Here is a 21,237-nt window from a genome sequence, read left to right as displayed (position 1 = left end):
CCTTCCCTTCGCTTCCGTCAAAGACAGCCAGGACTGCTGGCAGGATCTCGGGGTAGAGGCCGGGACCACGGCCCACTCTTCGTCAATCTGCTGCCCGAGGTAGTCATCCCCCAAATCTCCTTTAGCGACAGTCAGATGAATAACTACCAGTCCATATCCTGCAGGTCCCCCTCCCCTGGCAGCAGTTACCAGCATCAACGCCGCAGGAGCCAGTTTCCTTGGAGGCTTTTCAAGTCCTCAAACCCTTGCTTGATTTCCTATCTTACGGGAATCAGTCAGTCAGCGGGACCTACGGAGCATCTCCCGAGAGTGCAGGGTGCTGTACCGAGTGCCTGGGGGAGAGCGGAGGGTGGGGGCCGAAGCGGTCAGGAGGGGCTCCTGGGGGGAGTCGCGCGTGACTCTGACTGGAGGAGCGCATCTGGCCTGAATCCAAACAGAAAAACAAAATCGGGGGGCAGACCCTTCCTAAGCCTGCGCCCCTGGTCTCTTGGAACTTCACAACTCCCAGCTTTCGAAATATTTAAGTGCAAAGGTGGAATTAAAATGGTCCCCAGCAGCCCTCTGGAGGACTGACGGACAGGAAGGCGAACTCCGCCCAGTTACCTTGACAGAATACAGCAGATACAAGCGCAGATCTTCACCACCTTTCCAGGATGGCGCCCGTCAAGGGTAGGTCCAGCGCAGGTCCCCTTTGCCCGAATCTACCCGGCTTCGGTAGACCCGCTAACGACCACAGTTCTAGAGTTAGACGGCCGTGCACGGCAGCAGGACGTCCGCGTTCTTTATAACCGTATTTGACCCGTGCGTCTCTGACCGTGTTTGCAAATACGCCCAAGAAACTACTCATGCATCTAAACAAGGGGGAAAATAGATAACTTTATTTTCAATATAGAGATTCAATTCCACCACAAAAAAAGATACTGCATTTTTGAATAAATACACGTGAATAAAAATACTTTGCTTTTGAAAAGAGACTGATCCTCTTCTCTAACCACCTTTTCATTTCCTACGATTCTTGCGGAAACGAGAGAAAAGTGCCCTCCTTTGCCAGTTGTCTCCTATTCAGGCTACAGGATTCTGCACGCTGAAGCTAAAATTATCACTATCGAATAACGCATCTGCCAATGCAAACAGTAGCTCCCGTTATATAAAAAGGCTGCATTTTCCTGTGTACTTGCAAATACTATTTCGTTCAATACTACCCCTTTCCCTAACCCTTCAAAACCCAGTTTCATCTCACTTCCAACCTGAAAGTCTCTCTCTCTGGGAAAGGAGAACTCGTTCCCACCCACTCCAACGATGCGTAACACCACAGATTTACGGATGAGGTTTCGATAAAACGAATTCCATTGTCCCCCGGACACTGGGTCAAGAAAAAGATGAAGTGATGCAAATTAAAAATACTAAATACTGACACACCCCTCTTTTTTATTTTAAAAATAGAAATTCCTTGTTAAATTTAGTCTGCTTAAAAGCAGACCGCAAAATCTGATTCTGCATGCAACAAATTAATGTTATTGCTTATAATGCAATCTCTTAGCCTTCTGTGCTGTAAACCTGAGTTTACAGAGCATCTAGACTTGGTCACAAGACTCATTTGGAAATAACAAATGCCAGAGTGCTTTCAACTAACTTTGGAGACTCTGGGGATTAAATGAAGGAATAAAACCTAAAAATGCATTCCTCCTCTATAAACCCCTACCGGTAACGAAAAGGAGATTAAGGCACACCTCTGTGCTCTTTTTAACTGCAGGCATATCTCCACCTTTGCAATTTCTAAAAACCTCTTGAATCCAATAATCTACAACTGCCCAGGCAGACAGCAAGAGCTGCAGCCCGTAAAGATACGGAGCTAGAAGTCTAAGTTAGACTTACATTCTCCACGTTCACCTGTTCTGTGATTCCGTAATACTAAATAAAATGGAATCTCATAAACATTTCCAGAGAGTTTGAATCAAGTTCTAAAACTTACCCTGTTCATTTCTTTTCCTGGCCATCCCTTCTGATTAACCACTTTTGTGAAGTTCATTTCTGGCAAATATGTATATGTGTATTTCAAATTTAGATACGGATATCTCCATATCTCTATCTAAACTTTGACTCCTCAAAAAAAAATACAACCTAGAGAATCATGTTTCAACCAGGTTACCAGAAAAGCTGATTCCTCTTTGAATATGTAAAGGCAGAAGTGGTTGGTAGCATTCCCCGGGTGGCACATCTAAAAATACCCACAACTTGTTTAGCAAATCGCTTCAGCATTCTTTCGCTAAGGGCGTAGCCAGAGAAAATGAATCTTCTTGAGAGAGAGAGAGAGAGAGAGAGAGAAAGAGAGAGAGTGCGTTACTGATTCCATTCCACTGGGAGTTCAACCTTGGACCGCCAGCTGTGCACCTGCGTTGGGGAAGGAAAGCGACCAAATGGTCTGCCTGGCGTGAGCAAAGCATGATTTGTCGAGTTTCTAAACTCTTCAATGGCAGGAGGTAGCATTGGCATCTCAGAGGAATACTTAAAAAACCCATTCAATTGTCATTTTACACAGAGTCTAGCTTGTGGGCAGAAGGTTCTTTGGGGAAAGGATGGAAAGAGCGGAAAAAAAAAGATGGATATTCTAAGTTCTGCAAGTTTCCCTTATTTGGTTGGTACTGAGCACTACGATTACCAATAGTTCGAGGAAAAACACTGTCATCTCTTGGTGGCTTATGTGGTCACAGGCAACTTGTGCATGTGCATGTTTGTCGAAGGGAGGAAGAGCCTTTTAGAGCCCAAGGGACTTCTGTACAATCTGCTTGGCAATTTTGTAAAACTGCTCTCTGTCATCCCGCCACATTTTGGAGGCATCCACATTGGCTCCGCTCTCATCATTTGGCTCTGAAAAGAAAAGAAAAAGAATCCCCTAATTCGGTTGGGTTTTGTAAACACAAAAATTGGCAGGATCTTACATCTGATCGAGAATAGGCGGGAAAAAAAAAAATCGGGCCTTAATCCAGAGGGAAAGAAAACCCCCCATCTGGTATATCATTTTCAACTGATGTCCTAAGGGTGCTTTATCAAACAACTTTTTATCTCATTTGCAAACCTCCTGTTCTCCAAAGAGGACCTGACAGGGAGGCAGAAAGGCTACTGATAGGACCCCACATATTCTTTTTTTATAAAATCAGACCTGGGTGGAGACCGGATATTGCCAACTTTGGATTCTGAAGATTCCCATTTTCTCAACCGGCAGGATCGCCACCTGCATCGATGGCTGATTCCGTCGGGGGCGTGCACATTTTTCGAAGGCGTTCACAGGAAGGAAAATCCGTTTTCGACCAGACTCTGACCAGGGCCAAGCTTATCTTACAGGAATTGCCCTGGGTAGAGAAGACTAATGTTTTAGGGAAAAAGAACTACTAGCTTTGACTCGGAGTCCACCCCGGGAACCCTGATGTCATCTTGTCCGCCTGAATGCCAGTCATTTGGCCTTTTCCTCTGCTTCCCCACCGTGGCTCTTGGGGCTCTGCTCTCAGCATGCCTTGTGCCCCGCCAGACGGCCAGGCCGCCTCCCCATCGTTTCTCCCGGGGCCCTTGGCATCCTCCGCTAGCCAAGGTGGCCCTCGCGGGATCCCTCCCCACCTCTCCTCTGCGTCACCGAGGGAACCTCCATCCCGGACTGCCTCCCGCCACTCCGCCTCTCCTGACGGCGGCTGGGGAGAGGGCCACCTCCGCAAAACCTCGGGGAGACTGTGGCGGCTGTTCTATAATAATAATAACGTTGGTATTTGTTAAGCGCTTACTATGTGCAGAGCACCGTTCTAAGCGCTGGGGGAGATAGAGAATAATCAGGCTGTCCCATGTGAAGCTCACGCCCCATTTTCCGGATGAGGTAACCGAGGCCCATAGAAGTGAAGTCACTTGCCCCCAGTCACACAGCTGACTAGTGGCAGAGCCGGCATTCGAACCCACGACCTCTGACTCCCAAGCCCGGGCTCTTTCCACTGAGCCACGCGGCTTCTCTGGTAGTTCCCACCCGCGAGGTGCCTAAAATTCCGCTCCTCTAGCCACAGTGCCCTACTCGTCTATGTTTCCATCTTTCCTTTAGTGCCTGGTGGCCATTTCTCCTTCCGTATCCGTCACCGGTTTTTAGATCGGGAACCCGTCGACGGGGACCGCGTCTAATTCACACATACGTAGTCGTTCCCAGCGCTTAGTACGGTGTTCTGCACGCCGTAAGGGCTCAACGAATACTACCGACACTAAAGAGTCAGCTTTTCCCCTTACTCTGTCTATGCCCTGGGGATCTCTGAGGACTGAGCTTCCCCTTTTCTCTCTGCTCCCTCTGTTGCCCCTCTGCCCCCCTCTTCACCTCCCCTCAGCTAAGCCCCCTTCTCCCCCCGTTTCCCTCTGCTCCTCCCCCCTCCCTTCCCCTCAGCACTGTGCTCGTCCGCTCATTTGTATATATTTTTATTACCCTATTTATTTTGTTAATGAGATGTACGTCCCCTTGATTCCATTCACTGCTATTGTGTTAATGAGCTGTCCATCCCCTCGATTCTATTTATCGCTCTTGTTTCCGTCTGTCTCTCCCGATCAGACCGTAAGCCCGTCCGTGGGCAGGGGCCGTCCCTATCTGTTGCCGATTTGTCCATTCCAAGCGCTTAGTCCAGTGCTCTGCACATAGTAAGCGCTCGATAAATACTATTGAATGAATGAAGGATGACGATGCTACACGAAGGGAACGCTACAGAGAAGCAGCGTGGCTCAGCGGCAAGAGCCCGGGCTTGGGAGTCAGAGGTCACGGGTTCTAATCCCACCTCCGCCGCCTGCCAGCTGTGTGACTTCGGGCAAGTCAACTTCGCTTCTCTGGGCCTCGGTGACCGCATCTGTAAAATGGGGATGAAGACCGTGAGCCCCACGGGGGACCACCTGATTCCCTTGTATACCCCCAGCGCTTAGAACAGTGCTTTGCCCACAGTAAGCGCTTAACAAATACCACCACAATAAGGGGAAAAGCCAAGTTACGGTAAAAGCCGTTTTGTCTCCAACCTTATAAGGTAGAGTCTTTGGATACCGTAGACAGACTAACCGGGAGGTGAACGACAACCCCGCAGGAAAGAGAAACTGGCGCCCGGTCTGTCGCTCTGAAAGGTCCCGACACCACAGGGTGGGCCAATACGTTACACTCCGTGGCAGTTTTGTTGTGCCCAGGAACTACCAAGACCTCCAAGACCGAGTCCAGCCTTGAGCCACGCACCCTGAGACCCCCAGGTGGTCCAAGGGCTCTCAGGCCAGGGTGGCTCCCGGACCGTCCCGGGGTCCTGACGGGCTGCTGGAGAGGGTAGAGTTGACCGAATAATAATTACGGTGTTTACTAAGCCCCTACTGCGTGCGAAGCCCTGCTCTGTGCATTGGAGTGGAAAAAAAGTTATTCGGGTTGGACCCGATCCCTGTTCCGTAGGGGGCTCTCAGTCTAAGCAGGAATCAGAGGAAACCTTAGACTGCAATTTCTGCGTAGGATAATCACTTGCTTAGAAGCAGCGGAGAAGCGGCGCGGCGTGGCGGATCGGGCACCGGCCTGGGAGGCGGAAGGACCTGGGTTCCAATCCCGGGTCCGCCGCTTGTCTGCTGTGTGACCGCGGACAAGTCCCTTCATTCATTCAACAGCATTTACTGAGCGCTTACTACGTGCGGGGCACTGTACTAAGCGCTTGGAATGGACAAATCGGTAACAGATAGAGACGGTCCCTGCCCTCTGACGGGCTCACGGTCTCGTCGGGGGAGACGGACGGACGAGAACAATAGCAATACATAGAATCGAAGGGATGAACATCTCATTAAAACAACAGCAAATAAATAGAATCAAGGTGACGGACATCTCGTTAACAAAATAAACAGGGTAGTGAAAATATATACAGTTGAGCGGACGAGTACAGTGCCGAGGGGCTGGGAAGGCATCAGGTTGTCCCACGTAAGGCTCACGGGCTTCATCCCCACTTCCCAGATGAGGGAACCGAGGTCCAGAGAAGTGAAGTGACCCACCCGAGGTCACCCAGCGGACAAGCGGATCGGAACCCATGACCTGCTGACTCCCAGGCCCGGGCTCTAGCCACTCTGCCATGCTGCTTCTCTAACGGCGTGGGCTCAGTGGAAAGAGCCCGGGCCCGGGAGTCAGAGGTCATGGGCTCCAATCCCGGCTCCGCCGCCCGTCAGCTGTGCGACCCTGGGCAAGTCACTTCACCCCTCCGGGCCCCATCCATAAAATGGGGATGAAGAGCGGGAGCCCCACGAGGGACAACCTGATCACCCTTCACTTCTCTGTGGTTCAGTTACCTCAGCTGTAAAATAAATATCGCTAATCGGCTGACTGACGAGAACTGGGTCCACTCGGATGATGATGCCTCTACCCCGGGGCGTGGTACAGAGTACGTTCACGAGTACCTTGATTAAACCTCCCCTGGCCCATCAGAACCCTGACCGAGAGGACGAGGTGCGCTGAAAGCCCCCGAACCTCTCGGGGGCAGGGGTCCCCAGCCCGGGAGGTCGGCCCCGGAGAGGTCACCGGGAAGGTCACCCACCAGCCACGCTCCCAAGGCAGCACCCAGCTGCCTGAATCTGCCACGGGGAACTCAACCCATCACCTGACCGGCAAGGCCGGACTATCCTCTGCACCCGGCAGACCGGGGGCAGTAATAATAATAATAGTGTTGGTATTTGCTAAGCGCTTACGATGTGCCGAGCACTGTTCTAAGCGCTGGGGTAGACACAGGGGAATCGGGTTGTCCCACGTGGGGCTCACGGTCTCCATCCCCATTTGACAGATGAGGTAACTGAGGCACCGAGAAGTGACTTGCCCAAAAGTCACCCAGCCGACAAGTGGCCGAGCCGCGATTCGAACCCATGACCTCTGACTCCAAAGCCCGTGCTCTTTCCACTGAGCCACGCTGCTTCTCTGTGAAGTCGTCTCATCACCCTCCCTCCGGCGTTTTCAAAAAAAGACACGTCCCGGTCGAAAAGGTCACCGGTTCGACCGCCGAGGGGTTTACAAAGAACGATCCGTTTTACCTGCCAACATGCTCACGACTGACAGGAGGATCTTCTCCACGCTCTGCACCGGGCTCCATCGCTCGGCACTGCTCTCGTAACCCATCGGGTCATCTCCGGGAGCGTGAAGTATGGAGATGCAAACCCTCCCGTCAGGGTAAACTGGAAAGGGAACATGACACACGGGTCACAACAGAAGAATGACACATTTTGGTTAAGTTGCAGGGCTAAAAGGTGAAGGACAAAGGTAAAGGAAAGAGCACGGGCCTGGGAGCTGGAGGTCCTGGGTTCTGACCCCGGCTCCGCCACCGGCCGGCTGTGTGACCTCGGATAAGTCACTCCACTTCTCCGTGCCTCGCTTTCGTCATCTTCTTCTTCTTCTTCATCTCTTCCCTCCGACAGACTGTGAGCCCCACATGGGACGGGGACTGAGTTCAGCCTGATTAGCTCGTATTTACTCCGGGAGCTCACGGGCCTGGCACATAGTAAGTGCTTAAGTATCATCAAATAAAAAATCCAAGCAGATATCAGGACCGGGTCGATGATAATGTTGGTATTTGTTAAGCGCTTACTATGTGCGGAGCACTGTTCTAAGCGCTGGGGTAGATACAGGGTAACCAGGTTGTCCCACGTGAGGCTCACAGTTAATCCCCATTTTACAGATGAGGTAACTGAGGCACAGAGAAGTTAAGTGACTTGCCCACAGTCACACAGCTGACAAATGGCAGAGCAATATAAAAAACGCCATCCTGGGACAGACCAGGGGTCCTTCCTGCCCAATCCTGTCTCCCAAAATAGTATCACTGAATGATTGGTGGAATAGTTTACAGATTGCCCTCCCTGAAACACAACCTCACGCTTAGGAATAAGGCATCTCACGACCTCTGAGTCCTTCATCATCTGTCTTCCACGAACCCACCTAAACGCCTCTCTCGTTTTCTAACCATCCCAACTTTTCCTTCTAACTTCACCTTCAACTAAACCCTTATGACCCTCTCCATGTGAATTTCTTCACACCTTCACATACCTACTGATGGTTCCTCACCGCACAGCTCATTTGGGGAGGGACTAGGTCTATTATATTGCTTTATTGTCCTCTCCCAAGCGTCTAGTACAGTGCTCTGCACACAGAAAGCGCTCGATAAGGACGACTGACTGACTTCCGGGGGTAATGAATTCCATATGTTGCTACTTGCTATTTGAAAAACCTTTTCCTGAGGTACATAATCCATCTACTACCTCAGGTTTCAGTGTGCGCCTGAGTCTCCGGTGTAGGGTGATGTAGTGAACTACAACTCTCTCCACGCCCTTCGTGACTTGGAAACCTCAATCCCGTCCTCGCTCAGCTTCATTAGGCCGCAAAGTCCTCATCTTTTCAGACTCTCTTCACGCAGAGGCTCTTCCGTCGGCCAATCGATCGATCCGTGGTATTTCCTGAGCGTTCGCCGTGTGCCGACCGCCGTACTAAGCGCCAGCCCCGTGATCATCTGGGATGTCCTCTGTACTTTTTCCAGCTCGATTATGTCCTTCCTAAGATACGGTGACCAGAACTGCACGCGGGATTCCAGGTGCAGATGAACCAGAGTGTTAGATAATAACAGAAGTATGCTTTTTGTGGTGGTGTTTGCACAGCTGGAGCATAACCCCGGAGGCATTCAGGAGAAGAGTCATGCTTCATGTCATGGAGAATCACGGATTGCGTCTGATGTTTGGGAGAACGGGGTGTAATCTACTCGAGTCTTTCGGTATGATGTTAGAGAACTGTTTTTAGAAGACAGTTAACGCAGGGATGAGGCTTTCAATTTTTCTGTTACCTGTATTCAACTCTGCAATCACGGGAGTGTGGAAGAAAATCATTTTCATATGGTCTTTTCTCTGGAGTAAAAGGAACACAGAAAGTTCCCAACGTCCCTATTTGTGCCTAAATCCACTTTTTCTTTAAACTGGTATTTGTTAAGCACGGTGCTAAGCTCTGGGGTACTCACAGGATAATCAAGTTTGGCACAGTCCACATCCCACAGAGGGCCCACAGTCTTAATCCCCTTTTTACGGATGAGGTAACCGAGGTCCAGTGAAGTGACTCGGCCAAGGTCACACAGCAGACAAGTGACGGAGCCGGGATTAGAACCCAGGTCCTCTGACTCCCAGGCCCGTGCTCTTCCCATTAGACCACGCTGCTTCTCATGCTTCTCTTTCAAAATGACAGTAGCTAATTTGCTAAGATGTCCCCTACTTCGCCGTGAAACAGAAAAGCTGCTTGGGAAACAACCTCCTTGAGGCCCGATTCTGGGTTAGGCCGAGGACCGTCCTGACTGGAGCCATGAGGGGCTTGAGGACTGTTGCCTTCCAGCAGTAGTAATGTAATGCTGCTTTCCAGGTTGTTTAACGGTTGTTCGACTTCTTCCAAGCAGCTCCAGAAGCCTTCAAATATTTCCTTATTGATCCTCGCAAGAGCTACCGCCATTTCCAAGGATTATTCTCAAAATCCAAGACAGAATTCCTCATCTTCCCACCTAAACCCTCTCTGTCCCATCCCTATAGATAACATCGCTATCCTCCCCGTCTCACAAGCCCGTATTATCCTAGACTCACCTCTCTCGTTCAACCCACATATTCAAACTGTCAATGATTTGGACGAGATCAGTGGTCTATATCTGGAATAGGCTCTGGGCATTCTTGTCCTTGGTCTGTTAACCCTAGAAGGGAGTACTATAATTTTATTATTATCAGAAAGGTACTCTGCTCCAATATCTAGACCACCGGTATGAACAAGGGTAAACTTCATGGGAACACGATCGACCGTATTTATTGAGCGATTCCGGCGTGCAGGGCACGGTACTAAGCATTTGGGAGAGTTCGACACAACAATATAAAAGACACATTCCCTGCCCACAACGAATTTACAGTCTAGAGGGGGAGACGGACGTTAATATAAATAAAATTATGGATACGTACATAAGCGCTGTGGGGCTGGGATGGGTGATGAATAAAGGGAGCAAGTCAGGGCGATGCAAAAGGGGGTGGAAGAAAAGGAAACGAGGAGGAGATGTGCCTTCGATAAGGCTTTGAAGTGGGGGAGAGTAATTCTGTCAGATGCGACAAGGGAGGGCACTGCAGGCCAGAGGCAGGACGTGGGCAAGGAAGGGGTCAGTGGCGAGATAGACGAGATCGAGAGACAGCGAGTAGGTTGTCATTAGAGGAGCGAAGTGGGCTGGCTGGGTCGTAGTAGGAGAGTTACGAGGTGAGGCAGGAAGGGGAAAGGTGATTGACCGCTCTAAAGCCGCCGGTAAGGAGTTTCTGTTTGATGCAGAGGTGGATGGGCAACCCCTGGAGGTTCTCGAAGAGCGGGGAAACACGGACTGAAGGTTTTTGAAGAAAAACCATCCAGGCAGCCGCGTGAAGTATGGACTGGAGTGGGGAGGGACAGGAGGCAGGGAGGTCCGCAAGGAGGCAGATACAGTAATCAAGGCAACCTAGAAAGCGTGTGCTCCTCTTTGTTCGAGAAAATTCCTTCAAGGGCACTTACTGTTGGGATGAAACATTTCACAGGTAAACCTCATCTTTGGAGGGCTTAGCGGGTAGTCAAGGGGAAAGCTCAGAATAGCCGGGAAAACGCCAAACTCAAAACAGGTGTCTTCTGGCCCCCTAAAAAAAGACGAAACAAACAAAGTTCATAAACGGATTGTAACTCAGAAGTCGGCTGTGGGAGGAACTTCATTTTGAACAAGGCTTGGGGAACCTGTACCTAAAGACTGATTGACGAGTCTTCCTATTTCTCTTAATGGAAATTAACCCCTCTTCCTCCTGGGTCCCGATCTGATTTAAATCTTAAAGATAAATGAGGAAAATGGCAGCGGCGTGCATCTGAACAGACGATGAAAGTAACAGTTGCCATTCAGATATATTCACCTTCTTTCAAAATACTCAAGAGCCACTCGGTAAAAAAATATGATTCAACCTTTGCATTCTCACAATCACAGGCTTCGACTGGGTTCAAGAATGCTAACTTCTGGCCAGTGCAAGAAGCCCACTCTCTCCAGACACATCTGCTGGATAAAATTCAGAGTTTCCGAGCACGGCACAGTGACAGGCGACAAGTTGGGGAAATTTTCAACAGACTCGATTTGCCTGTTTCAACAGAAACGGGACAATGTGAAATGTATTATTTCTAGCACCACAGTACGTTCTTGGTATTGGAACAAGAGCAAGCGGGTGATCAAGTGAACAGTCAATTCTGAGCAAATATATAAACCCTAATAATAATGATAGCGGCATCTGTTGAGCGCTGGGGTGGATATGAGCAAATCGGGCTGGACACAGTCTCTGCCCCACACGGGGCTCACAGATATGTCGGAAACATCTTCTGCACCTAGGAGAGACAACATCTAGCCCCTTAGTGCTATAGTATTAGCAACGGTATATAAATAATGACGTCCTCAACGTGTAGTCTGGTGGAAAGAGCACAGGATCAGAAGATCTCAATCCTAACCCTGGCTCCGCCACCTGCCTGCTGCCTGACCTTGCACAAGTAGCTTATCTTCTCTTTTTGCCTTGGTTTCCCCATCTGGAAAGTGAGCATTAAACATCTGTTCTCCTTTCCTCTTAGATCGTGAGCCCCCGGTTGGGACAGGGATGGGGTCCGATCTGATCTTCTTCTATCTCACCCTTTAGCTTAGCACAGTGCTTGGCACATAGTAAGTGCTTAAATACCACAGGTGCTAGTATCACTATTACGACTCCAATTCTCGCTGAGCCTCTTTCAGGCTTTGGCGTACCACAGAAGCAGTGTGGTCTAGTGGACAGAACACCAGGCCTGGGAGTCGGGACTTAGGGTTTTAATCCCGGCTCCGCCACTCGTCTGCTGTGTGACCTCGGGTGATGCGCATCACTTCTCTGGGCCTCAGTTCCCTCATCTTTAAAATGGGGATTAAGACTCGTGAGCCCCGGGTGGGGCACGGACTGTGTCCAATCTGCTTAGCTTGTATATACCCCAGTGCTTAGTACAGTGCCTGCCACAGAGTAAGTGATTAACAAATACCATAAAATATATATATATGCACACACACATATATATACACACATATATATACACACACACACACACATATGTGGTGTGTGCATGTGTGTGTATATATATGTACGTGTGTGTGTGTGTGTAAGTGTATGTGTGTGCGTTTGTATATATATGTACATTTATATGCACGTATATGTGTGTACGTATGTGTGTGCGCATACGTATATGTGTGTGTGCGTATGTGTGTGTGTATATATATGTGTATGTATGTATGTGTATGTACGTATATATATATATATGTGTAAAAACGGTAGAGGTAATTTCCTAAACGATCCCCTTTCGGCTTCCTAAATGCCTCGCCATTTACCATAGGATCATTTTGGCCAGGTCAATCTGGGCCAATCTCGAATAGCACAGCATTTACTACTTGTCCAAAGCCTCTAATTTCGGCTAGCAGCACTGCCAAAAAGACCATTTGGGTCACCAAGTTTCAAGACCAGCCACCGCCTTCCAAAACCGCCTACGTTTTCTGAAATGGTTTTCAGTCCCTATATATCCCTGGCACCTACAGATTCCCGGCTGCCTAGGGGAACAATTTTATAATGGGCCGGGGGTACTGACGTGATACTTTCATAACAGTCCTCGGTCTCTTCGGAAACAGAATCGTTTTTCAAATATGCTTTAGCTCGACTAGAATTTCAGAATTCTCAAAACCGTTCTCCACGACTCATATTACACAGGTAGCAAAACGGGGACTATACGACCGGTCTGAAGCTTTAAGCAAGTATTCGGGAAAGCCGGCTGAACGGAGCGGCTCGCCAACCGATTTCGCGGAGGACGCCGGAAGTAAATGACTGAACCGAGACGGGAAGAGGTAATCGGTACTATCGCCGGGCAGCTTCACCGCCAGGGTCCCGCGGAAGTCTTGCTTCTCCTTCACCGAAGGGGCTCGGTCCCGGACCCTTCCGATTCAAGAGAACGACTTTCGACAAAGATCGGCAGTCCGGGGAAGGGACTGGCTTCTCCGCTTTGTAATTTTTGGAGCAGGAAGGAGAACGTCAGCGTTGAAAGAGACGCTCCCTCATTTAGTGTCTCGGTTCGAATGGTCTCTCTTTGAAGTCGCGTTCTATATTTGAGAATTTGCGGGGTTTAATGCGCCGAGCACAAAAGCCTCTTCTCCCCCGTTCCCCCGTGACTTAATGATTTACCTTAGGCGAGTCTCCTGATCTCCCCGATGACTCAGCTTTTTAAATCGGTAAACCGGGGAGAATCGCAGCTGCCCCCGTTCGCCTCACAGGGACGTCTGCAAGGGCTCCTTAAATCAAGTGAGTCCCGCGCATTAAGCCCTTCGAACCGCGCGGAGAAAAGCCCTGCGTTTCGCCATCCCCGGAACGTGACCTCTTGGCGGCCGAGTCGTGAAATGGCGGCCCCTGGTTCCGCCGTCCGCCGGAAAGCCGGCGGGAGCGGCGAGGGTCCCGCCTCCACCCTTCAGCCTCGGACCGGGCGGTGCCGAGACCTCCAGGGAGCCGAGCCACGGCCCCGGGAGAGCGGACGGCACCGTCAGGTGGTGGGGCGGGGAGAGCGGCGGCAATGGGCAGGGATCGTCTCTTTCTGTCGCCCAACTGTACATTCCAAGCGCACAAAGTAAATACTACTGAATGAATGAAAGAACGAGTGCGGCCATTAAGGCCAACCGCAACGTCCCCACTCGCCCCCCGGGCCCTCACGCCAACCCCGCCTGCTATAGATCCCGAGACAGATAGTACTGAGCATCTCTTGGGTGCGACGCACCTGAATCGAGGACTTGGGAAGTACAGAGCCAGCAAGGAATAACAACTGTATACGCAAAGCACCGTTCTAAACGCGGCCAATGAGGCGCTTACGATCCACCGGGCGAGGTGTGCGAAACTATTTTACAGAGTAATGGAAACCGACTGACTGTGTGATGGAAAAAGCACCCGGGCCTAGGTGCTGAGGACGGCTCTGAGGAGTTGAATGAAAACTCGGGGCGTCAGCAGCTGCGGCAAAGGTGCTCAGCCACTGCTCTTCTTCCTGCTCCTCCTCCTCCTCCTGCTTGGACCTGTGCCGCGCCTGTCCGTCTGGGTGAGCAGACGTGGTCCTGAAGAGATGCCTGGACGTCTGGGCGTGCAAGCACGCGCGTGCGGGTGAGTCGGTCTTGCCCTCGTCCGTCTAGGTGTCTCGCCTGTCCGACGTTCTCTTCCTCCTCCTTCTTCCTTTTTTCTCTCTTTCCCACTCTGGACCCCCTCCCTAGAAGCCCCACCTGGACAGCCTGGCCCCCAGCCCCGCTCTGCCCTCCACAAAACCTGGTCACAGACCCCGGGATGTCCATCCCCCATTTCCATTTGGCCGTTTCCCTTCCACGGAGACCCGTCTCTAAATGGGAACCCAAAGACGGCCCCCGACTCCCTGTAATGAAATCAGTCACGCTCCGGGGTCGCCGGCTTGAGAAGTCAGGTTTGCGGCAATCGAAAGGCAGCGTGGCGAAGTGGACAGAGCACGGGCCTGGGAGTCAGAAGGACCCGGGTTCTAATCCCGGCTCCACCCCTTGTCTGCTGTGTTATCTTGGGCAAGTCGCGTCGCTTCTCTGGGCCTCATCTGGAAAATGGGGATTAAGAGTGCGAGCCTCGTGGGGGACGGGGACCGTGTCCAACCTGATTAGCTTATATCTACCCCATCGTGGAGGACAGTGCTGGGCACATAGTCAACACTTACCAGGTACCATAATTATTATTAGCATGGGGATTAAATCCCTGTTCTCCCTCCTACTTAGACCGTGAGCCCCATGTGGGACAGGGACTGTGTCCAACCTAACGAACTTGTATTTATCCAGCGCTTAGAACATAGGAAGTGCTTAACAAATACTTGTTTAAAAAATAAGAGCTTCTCCACCTTCTCCCCAAAGTTGGCGTTACAGCAGCAAACTGTAGCCTATCGGTTATCACCAATCACTTCGCGGACTTCAAAATGAGGTTTCTTGTTGATTTATGTCCGTTTCCTTCTAACCGTACACCCGAAGGGTTAAAACCTTGAGGCTGAATCTTTCGGTTTTCCCTCCATTCTTTGAACCTTCAAATTACATATTGATAGAAGAAGAACTGCAACGAGCACCCTGAAGTAGGAGGAAGGTCACATTGCTTTTACTGAACAGCCAGGGTGTGTTTGGGTGGAATAGAACAATCTGCCTGCAGGGCAGGTTCCAGGATTTTGGTGTCTGCACGTCACAGGGAACAGCTGGCAGGTGTTGCAGAGGTTGAAGAGGATATTTTTGTCCTGCTTTTTTTTTTTAAAAAGAAAGAGTGCCGCACAGCACAAAAATCTCAAAAACCATACGTCTCGGATGAAGTCGAAGAAAACGAATCCTAAAACCGACATGGTGCGTGAACTCGACGTTACAATCACTCGGAGTTCACCCAAATGAGCCAATTACAATTTCTGGAACGTTTTCACTCTACGACGTTTTGTATTGAGCTTCACAGCAGAATTAGGGAACGTTCTCTCAACAATTCGCATTTGCCTGGGTACGGTGCGCGCCACGGTGTCGGAGGGAAATGGTAGACTGCGAGCTCGCTGTGGGCAGGAATGTGTCTGTTGTTGTGCTGTACTCTCCCGAGCGCTTAGGGCGGGGTGCTCTGCACCCAGTAAGCGCTCAAAAAATACGACCGAATGAATGAATGAAATGGTGGTGCAGTCCACGCAGCGTCAAATACCCTGTGAGTCTGACTCTGCCAGCTTTCCTAAACCCAGGGTTCTACCCGGGATCGTCATCATCACCATCAGTGATATTTACCGAGCGCTTACTATGAGCGGAGCACTGTACGAAGCCCTTGGGAGGGGACAACAGAGAGTGGACAGACATATTCCCCGCCCACAAAAACCTCAGGGTCTAAAACCGGGACAGGAGGACGGGACACGCGAGGTGCTACGACAACCCTGAAAGCAACACCACGGCAACGAAAAAGCAATCGTGGATCTCGGAAACACAATCTAGAAATGGTGGCGACAGGGAATGTGAAGGCGAGGGCAGTATGTCGTCTCACCAAAAAACAAGACTTTTCAAATGACCCCAGGGAGCTCCCCACAGAACACAACTATAGGCATCAGAGAGGGATAAAGATGCTAAGTGCTTATTCTCACTCCCCCCCACTCAGACATCGTCAATCAGTTAATGGTATTTACTGAGCGCTCACTGTGCGCAGAGCACCGTCCTAAGCACCTGGGGAAGTGCAATACAACAATAAAACAAAGTTGATAGGTGGGTCCCCTGCTCACGACGAGCTAGTCTCATCCCTTTCGGCGTTCCAGCGCTACCAGGAGCCTCCAAGAAATCCAGACCTTTCCGGGGAGAGAGATCGTGGGATGAGGAATTACAGGAATCGGGGGTGGAGGATGCATGATAGGGGTTTCAGCACGTGACGGTTTAACAGCCACTGATGTAAATCCATCCATTTGCTCTCTGATCTGTTTCCTTTCGATTTACTAGAGCCGCCAGGTAATTAGATGCCCTAAGCAGCTAAAAGCTTTCCTAAAAGCCTCTTAATTCTCCCACTGCTTTCATACCACTCTCACCCCTTGCCACAAATCAGTAAATTGTTTTCAGCACTTAAGAGCGATGCGGCATCTTCACGCCATCACTGGGAGACAAATCCCTCTCTCTCTCAGGAAACATCGTTCCACGTCCAAGGAGAAAAAGAACATTAAAAAATGCCATGGCTCGATCTGAACACAGGTCTGTGAAATTCAGGATTCTGTTTCCAACAGTAACAAAAGGTTCGTTCATTCGTTCAGTAGTATTTATTGAGCACTTACTATGTGCAGAGTACTTACTGTACTAAGCGCTTGGAATGAACAAGTCGGCGACAGATAGAGACGGTCCCTGCCGTCTGACGGGCTTACGGTCTAATCGGGGGAGACGGGCAGACGAGAACGATGGCGATAAAGAGAGTCGAGGGGAAGAACATCTCGTAAAAACAATGGCAACTAAATAGAATCTTGGAGGAATCGTGGCCGTTCTTGTTATCCATCCCAATGTTTAGGGATGTGTATTATCTAATAATAATGGTAAGGATTATGTTATTTGTTAAGCGCCTGCTGTGTGCCAGGCACTGTACTAAGCGCTGGGATGGATACAAGCTAATCGGGTTGGACACAGCCCCTGTCCCACGTGGGGCTCACCGTCTAAATCCCCATTTTACAGATGAGGTGACTGAGGCACAGACAAGTTGAGTGACTTGCTCAAGGTCACAGAGCAGACAAGTGGGGGAGCCAGAATTAGAACCCATGACCTCTTGACTCCCGGGCCGATGCTCTATCTGCGACGGCACGCTGCTGCTCTTAACGCCCTTAATCGTAACCCTCTAGTAGTTCATCATCAACCTCTCTTATTTTCAGTCACACAGCTATCCGAAGTAACAAATTCCCCATTCCAACACCCATTACGTGAATAAGTGTTTCTTCTTGTTCGGTTTGAATCTACCTCTGTCAGGCTCCATTGGAGGCCGACCCCTAGTACTGTTGTGGGACTTGTTGTGTGAACAACATTTTCATGCTTTTCTTGTCAACAACAATTTCATGTTTTCCTCGTCCCCACTCTTTACGATTTAGGGACTAATAACAATGTTGGTATTTGTTAAGCGCTTACTATGTGCCAGGCCCTGTTCTCAGCACTGGGGGAGATACGGGGGAATCAGGTTGTCCCACGTGGGGCTCACAGTCTTCATCCCCATTTTACAGATGAGGTCACTGAGGCGCAGAGAAGGTAAGTGACTTGCCCACAGTCACACAGCTGACAAGCGGCAGAGCCGGGACTACAAACCTGTCACCTCTTAGCTTTCACTTTTCCAGACGTGAGGGGTCCCGATCGTTTCGGGATCACTTCCTCGCTGGGAAGCAGCTGTGGCTCAGTGGAAAGGGCCCGGGCTTGGGAGTCAGAGGTCATGGGTTCGAATCCCGGCTCGGCCACTTGGCAGCTGTGTGACCGTGGGCAAGTCACTTCACTTTTCTGGGCCTCAGTTACCTCATCTGTAAAATGGGGGTGAAGGCTGTGAGCCCCACGTGGGACAACCTGATTACCCTGTGTCCACCCCAGAGCTTAGAACAGTGCTCTGCACAGAGTAAGCGCTTAACAAATACCAACACTATTATTTCAGACTCATTTCAGGCACGCCACGTGGGATAGGGACTGTGTCCAACGAGATTAGCTTGCATCTATCACAGTGCTTAGTTCACTGCCTGGCACACGGTATCCGTGCTTAACGAATACCATATAGAAAAAAATAATTCTATCTGAAGGGAGGGGTAAGCATAACCTGACTTTATATGGCGACAAAATTACGATTCCTTCTGTTTGGTTGTCTATGCTTTTCCAAAAGGCTATCACGAGTGCAGAATTCATATTTGCTTCATGGTTTTCTCTGCTGCGTGAGGTATACAAAAACTCCAAAAGATACAAAGTTCATTTATGTTTCACTCAAAGGATGACATCTCTGCAGCCGTATCACATCTTATATGACACAGTCCAGATTCTGGACTCAAAAAACTCTTGTTCTTGATTTCACTCTCTGTTCAGGTTCGAATTAATCATTAAAAGAAGGAAATTACCTTCAAGCTGGCCCCTCTGAATCCCTCAGTTTCATCTACTCATAACTATGTCGTCATGGGATCTGCCTCTAGGATGGAGACCACCCCAAATGGAGATTGTACCCCCAGAAATATTCAGACGTTATGGATTCTTCTTTCACAAAGACTCTTCCAACCTCAACTCCACATCTAAAGGTGGAAAACGATTTACTGGTAGGATGCAATCTTATAATCACTGTTATGAGACTCTTTAGGATACGCGCTAAAGAGATACTGATCACCATTACAGAGAAAACAAAAAAGGAGAGAAAAGTAAAACCCACTGACCCAGAGGTGAAAAGCAAACAGGTGTCGGGCCAGAACAGCAGGGGGAAAACAAATCGACGAGAGAGCAGTTAATTGTCTAATGGTTGTTTGAAGTGCATCTGTAAATGCTTCGCATTTGTGAAAGCCGCTGGAAGAGGACCAAAAACCACAAGTGGACCAGATCCCGAAGGAGGGGAATTCCGTAAGGACGCAAGCATTAAAAGTCTTTCGCCTTAAAATAGATCTAATGACTTTTCAAGGCGGGCTTTTAAAATATTGATTTAATTCCGTAATGTTTATCTTAAATTAGTAATCTTTATCTAGACACCAGTCTAGCCAATTTTTTTAAAAAATCACCTCAGTGGGTTAAACTGGTCCTTTTAACAGCAACTGATGCTTCCAAACAGTTCTGCTTTAGATTAGCCGACATCTTCAGAATAGTCAGTGTTATTTACTGAGCCCTTACTACACGCACAGCACTGTACTAAGCGCTAATCTTTATCTGTGGACTTCTAGGTGCAGAGTCTTGCACAAGGTAACTTGGGTCTTGGCACTTGGAGGCTCCTTTCATATTTTAACTCTCTGCCTGGCTTTTTGGTCTGCCGGGTGACAACCTGTCAATTTCAATTCCAGTAATGAGGTCTGGTGGCAAAAACAGAATTATCCTTCGGAAGACTGAGAAGCAGCGTGGCCTAGTGGATGGAGCCCGGGCCTGGGAGTCAGAAGGACCGGGATTCCGATCCCGGCTCGGCCGCACGTCTGCTGTGTGACCGTGGGCTTCCCTTCACTTCTTGGAGCCTCAGTTACCTCATCTGTAAAATGGGGATTAAGACCTTGAGCCCCATGTGGGACATGAACTGTGTCCAACATGTTTAGCTTGTATCTACCCCGGGGCTTAGTAGAGTGCCTGGCCCAGAGTACGCACTTAAGAAATACCATTTAAAAAAACCCACAAAAACTGGACCAGCCAGTTTGAAATCATCTTGCAGAAAATATCTCGATGGAAAACACCGTGGTGGAAAAAGCCCTGGGCTGACGGGTACACTGGAACATTTTCCTAAGACAACAGATGACATGGGCTGAGGGAAAGAGAAATCAATCAATATTTGGGATGAATTGAGTGCCTCCTGGGTATACAGCATCGTACAGAGTGTTTGGGAGGGTACAATAAAAACAGAAGGCATGGACTTTGACCTTGAGATGCTTTAAAATCGAACTGAGGAGACAGACGCAAATGATAGCATCTGTCTAAAGAGCAATAAACGTTGAAGGGCTGAGGACGGATGCAAACAAACTTCAGGGAGACCCCTAATTCGGCTTCCAAAGCTTTAGGATAATACTATCCTCCTCCCCTTCTTAGGGTCCCATAGTGGCATCAGTGAATGTGTCTGTTCCGCTATATTCTCCCAAGCGCTTAGTACAGTGCTCTGCACATAGTAAGTGCTCACTAAACACCACTGTTTGATTGACTGAGCCTCATTCTCTGTTTTCAAGATCTGTACCCACCTGGCCTGTATTTCCTCACTTGCCTTGCCCTGTCCTCCTCTTCCTCCTCCTCCTCCTTCCCCACTCTGTTCTGGGAAATCAGCTCACAGTCTCCTTCGTCCCACAGTCATCTGTCAATCACCTTGCCTTTTCCCAGGACACTCTTCTATGGGACTCATCTGTCTAAAAGGTGGGCAGGGATTGTTAAACTCTACAGAAAAGCTCCAAAATACATTTTCCTGGAAGAGCTGCAACTTCCTCCTCCTCCTCCAATCATTTCCCCAAGTTCCTCAAAATGTACTTATTGAGCTTTTAGCTCCTTTAGCTCCTCTGGGAGACTTTAAGTCCTCCACGGACGGGAACTGTAACGCGTACTCCACGCACAGTATAAGCTTGAGAAATCCTACTGATTTATTCTCTTCCCAGCCGCCTTTTGGAAGAGATGCTCACGGCCAAAGGTTCCAGGCAGAAGGAGAGGAAAACTAAAGAGCCTTGACAATCCACAGGCTGGAAAATCAGCATGAATTATGAGGAGATTTTAGGCAAAAGCACCTGTCCCAACCAGGCCCCCCTAGTATGGAATTTCTCAAACCAGTGATGGGTAAACATATAGCTGCTGGTGTTACTCCTCCTCTGGGCTAGTCCGGCTAGTTAACATCTCTGTCTCTCCTCGTTCTCCTTTCCCAACCACTCCAGGTTTCCTCTCTGCCTTCCCCCGACGCCGTGCCCCTCTCCAGTTCCGGAACAGATTTTCGGTCTCCCACCCGCACACTTCTCTGCATCTCGCCCCCCCCGCCCCCGGCCCGTCACTTATTTCC

General features: G+C 49.6%; 1 protein-coding gene across 3 annotated transcripts in view; it reads right to left on the bottom strand.

Moving 5' to 3' along the window:
• Window positions 1-852: 852 nt before the first annotated feature.
• UBE2G2 (ubiquitin conjugating enzyme E2 G2) overlaps window positions 853-21,237 on the bottom strand; it is a 48,740-nt gene continuing 28,355 nt past the window's right edge. For all 3 annotated transcript variants that reach the window (XM_029068207.2, XM_029068208.2, XM_029068209.2), the window contains 3 exons: window positions 10,544-10,662; window positions 7,039-7,179; window positions 853-2,868 (listed from right to left, as the gene is read on the bottom strand). In XM_029068207.2, coding sequence (XP_028924040.1) covers window positions 2,756-2,868; window positions 7,039-7,179; window positions 10,544-10,662 — 373 coding nt within the window. In that variant the 3' untranslated portion in view covers window positions 853-2,755. The remainder of the gene's footprint in view (window positions 2,869-7,038; window positions 7,180-10,543; window positions 10,663-21,237) is intronic.

Source organism: Ornithorhynchus anatinus, chromosome 7 (assembly GCF_004115215.2).
Source record: "Ornithorhynchus anatinus isolate Pmale09 chromosome 7, mOrnAna1.pri.v4, whole genome shotgun sequence".
NCBI classification, from domain to species: domain Eukaryota; kingdom Metazoa; phylum Chordata; class Mammalia; order Monotremata; family Ornithorhynchidae; genus Ornithorhynchus; species Ornithorhynchus anatinus.
This window is presented reverse-complemented; position numbering and strand designations above follow the sequence as displayed.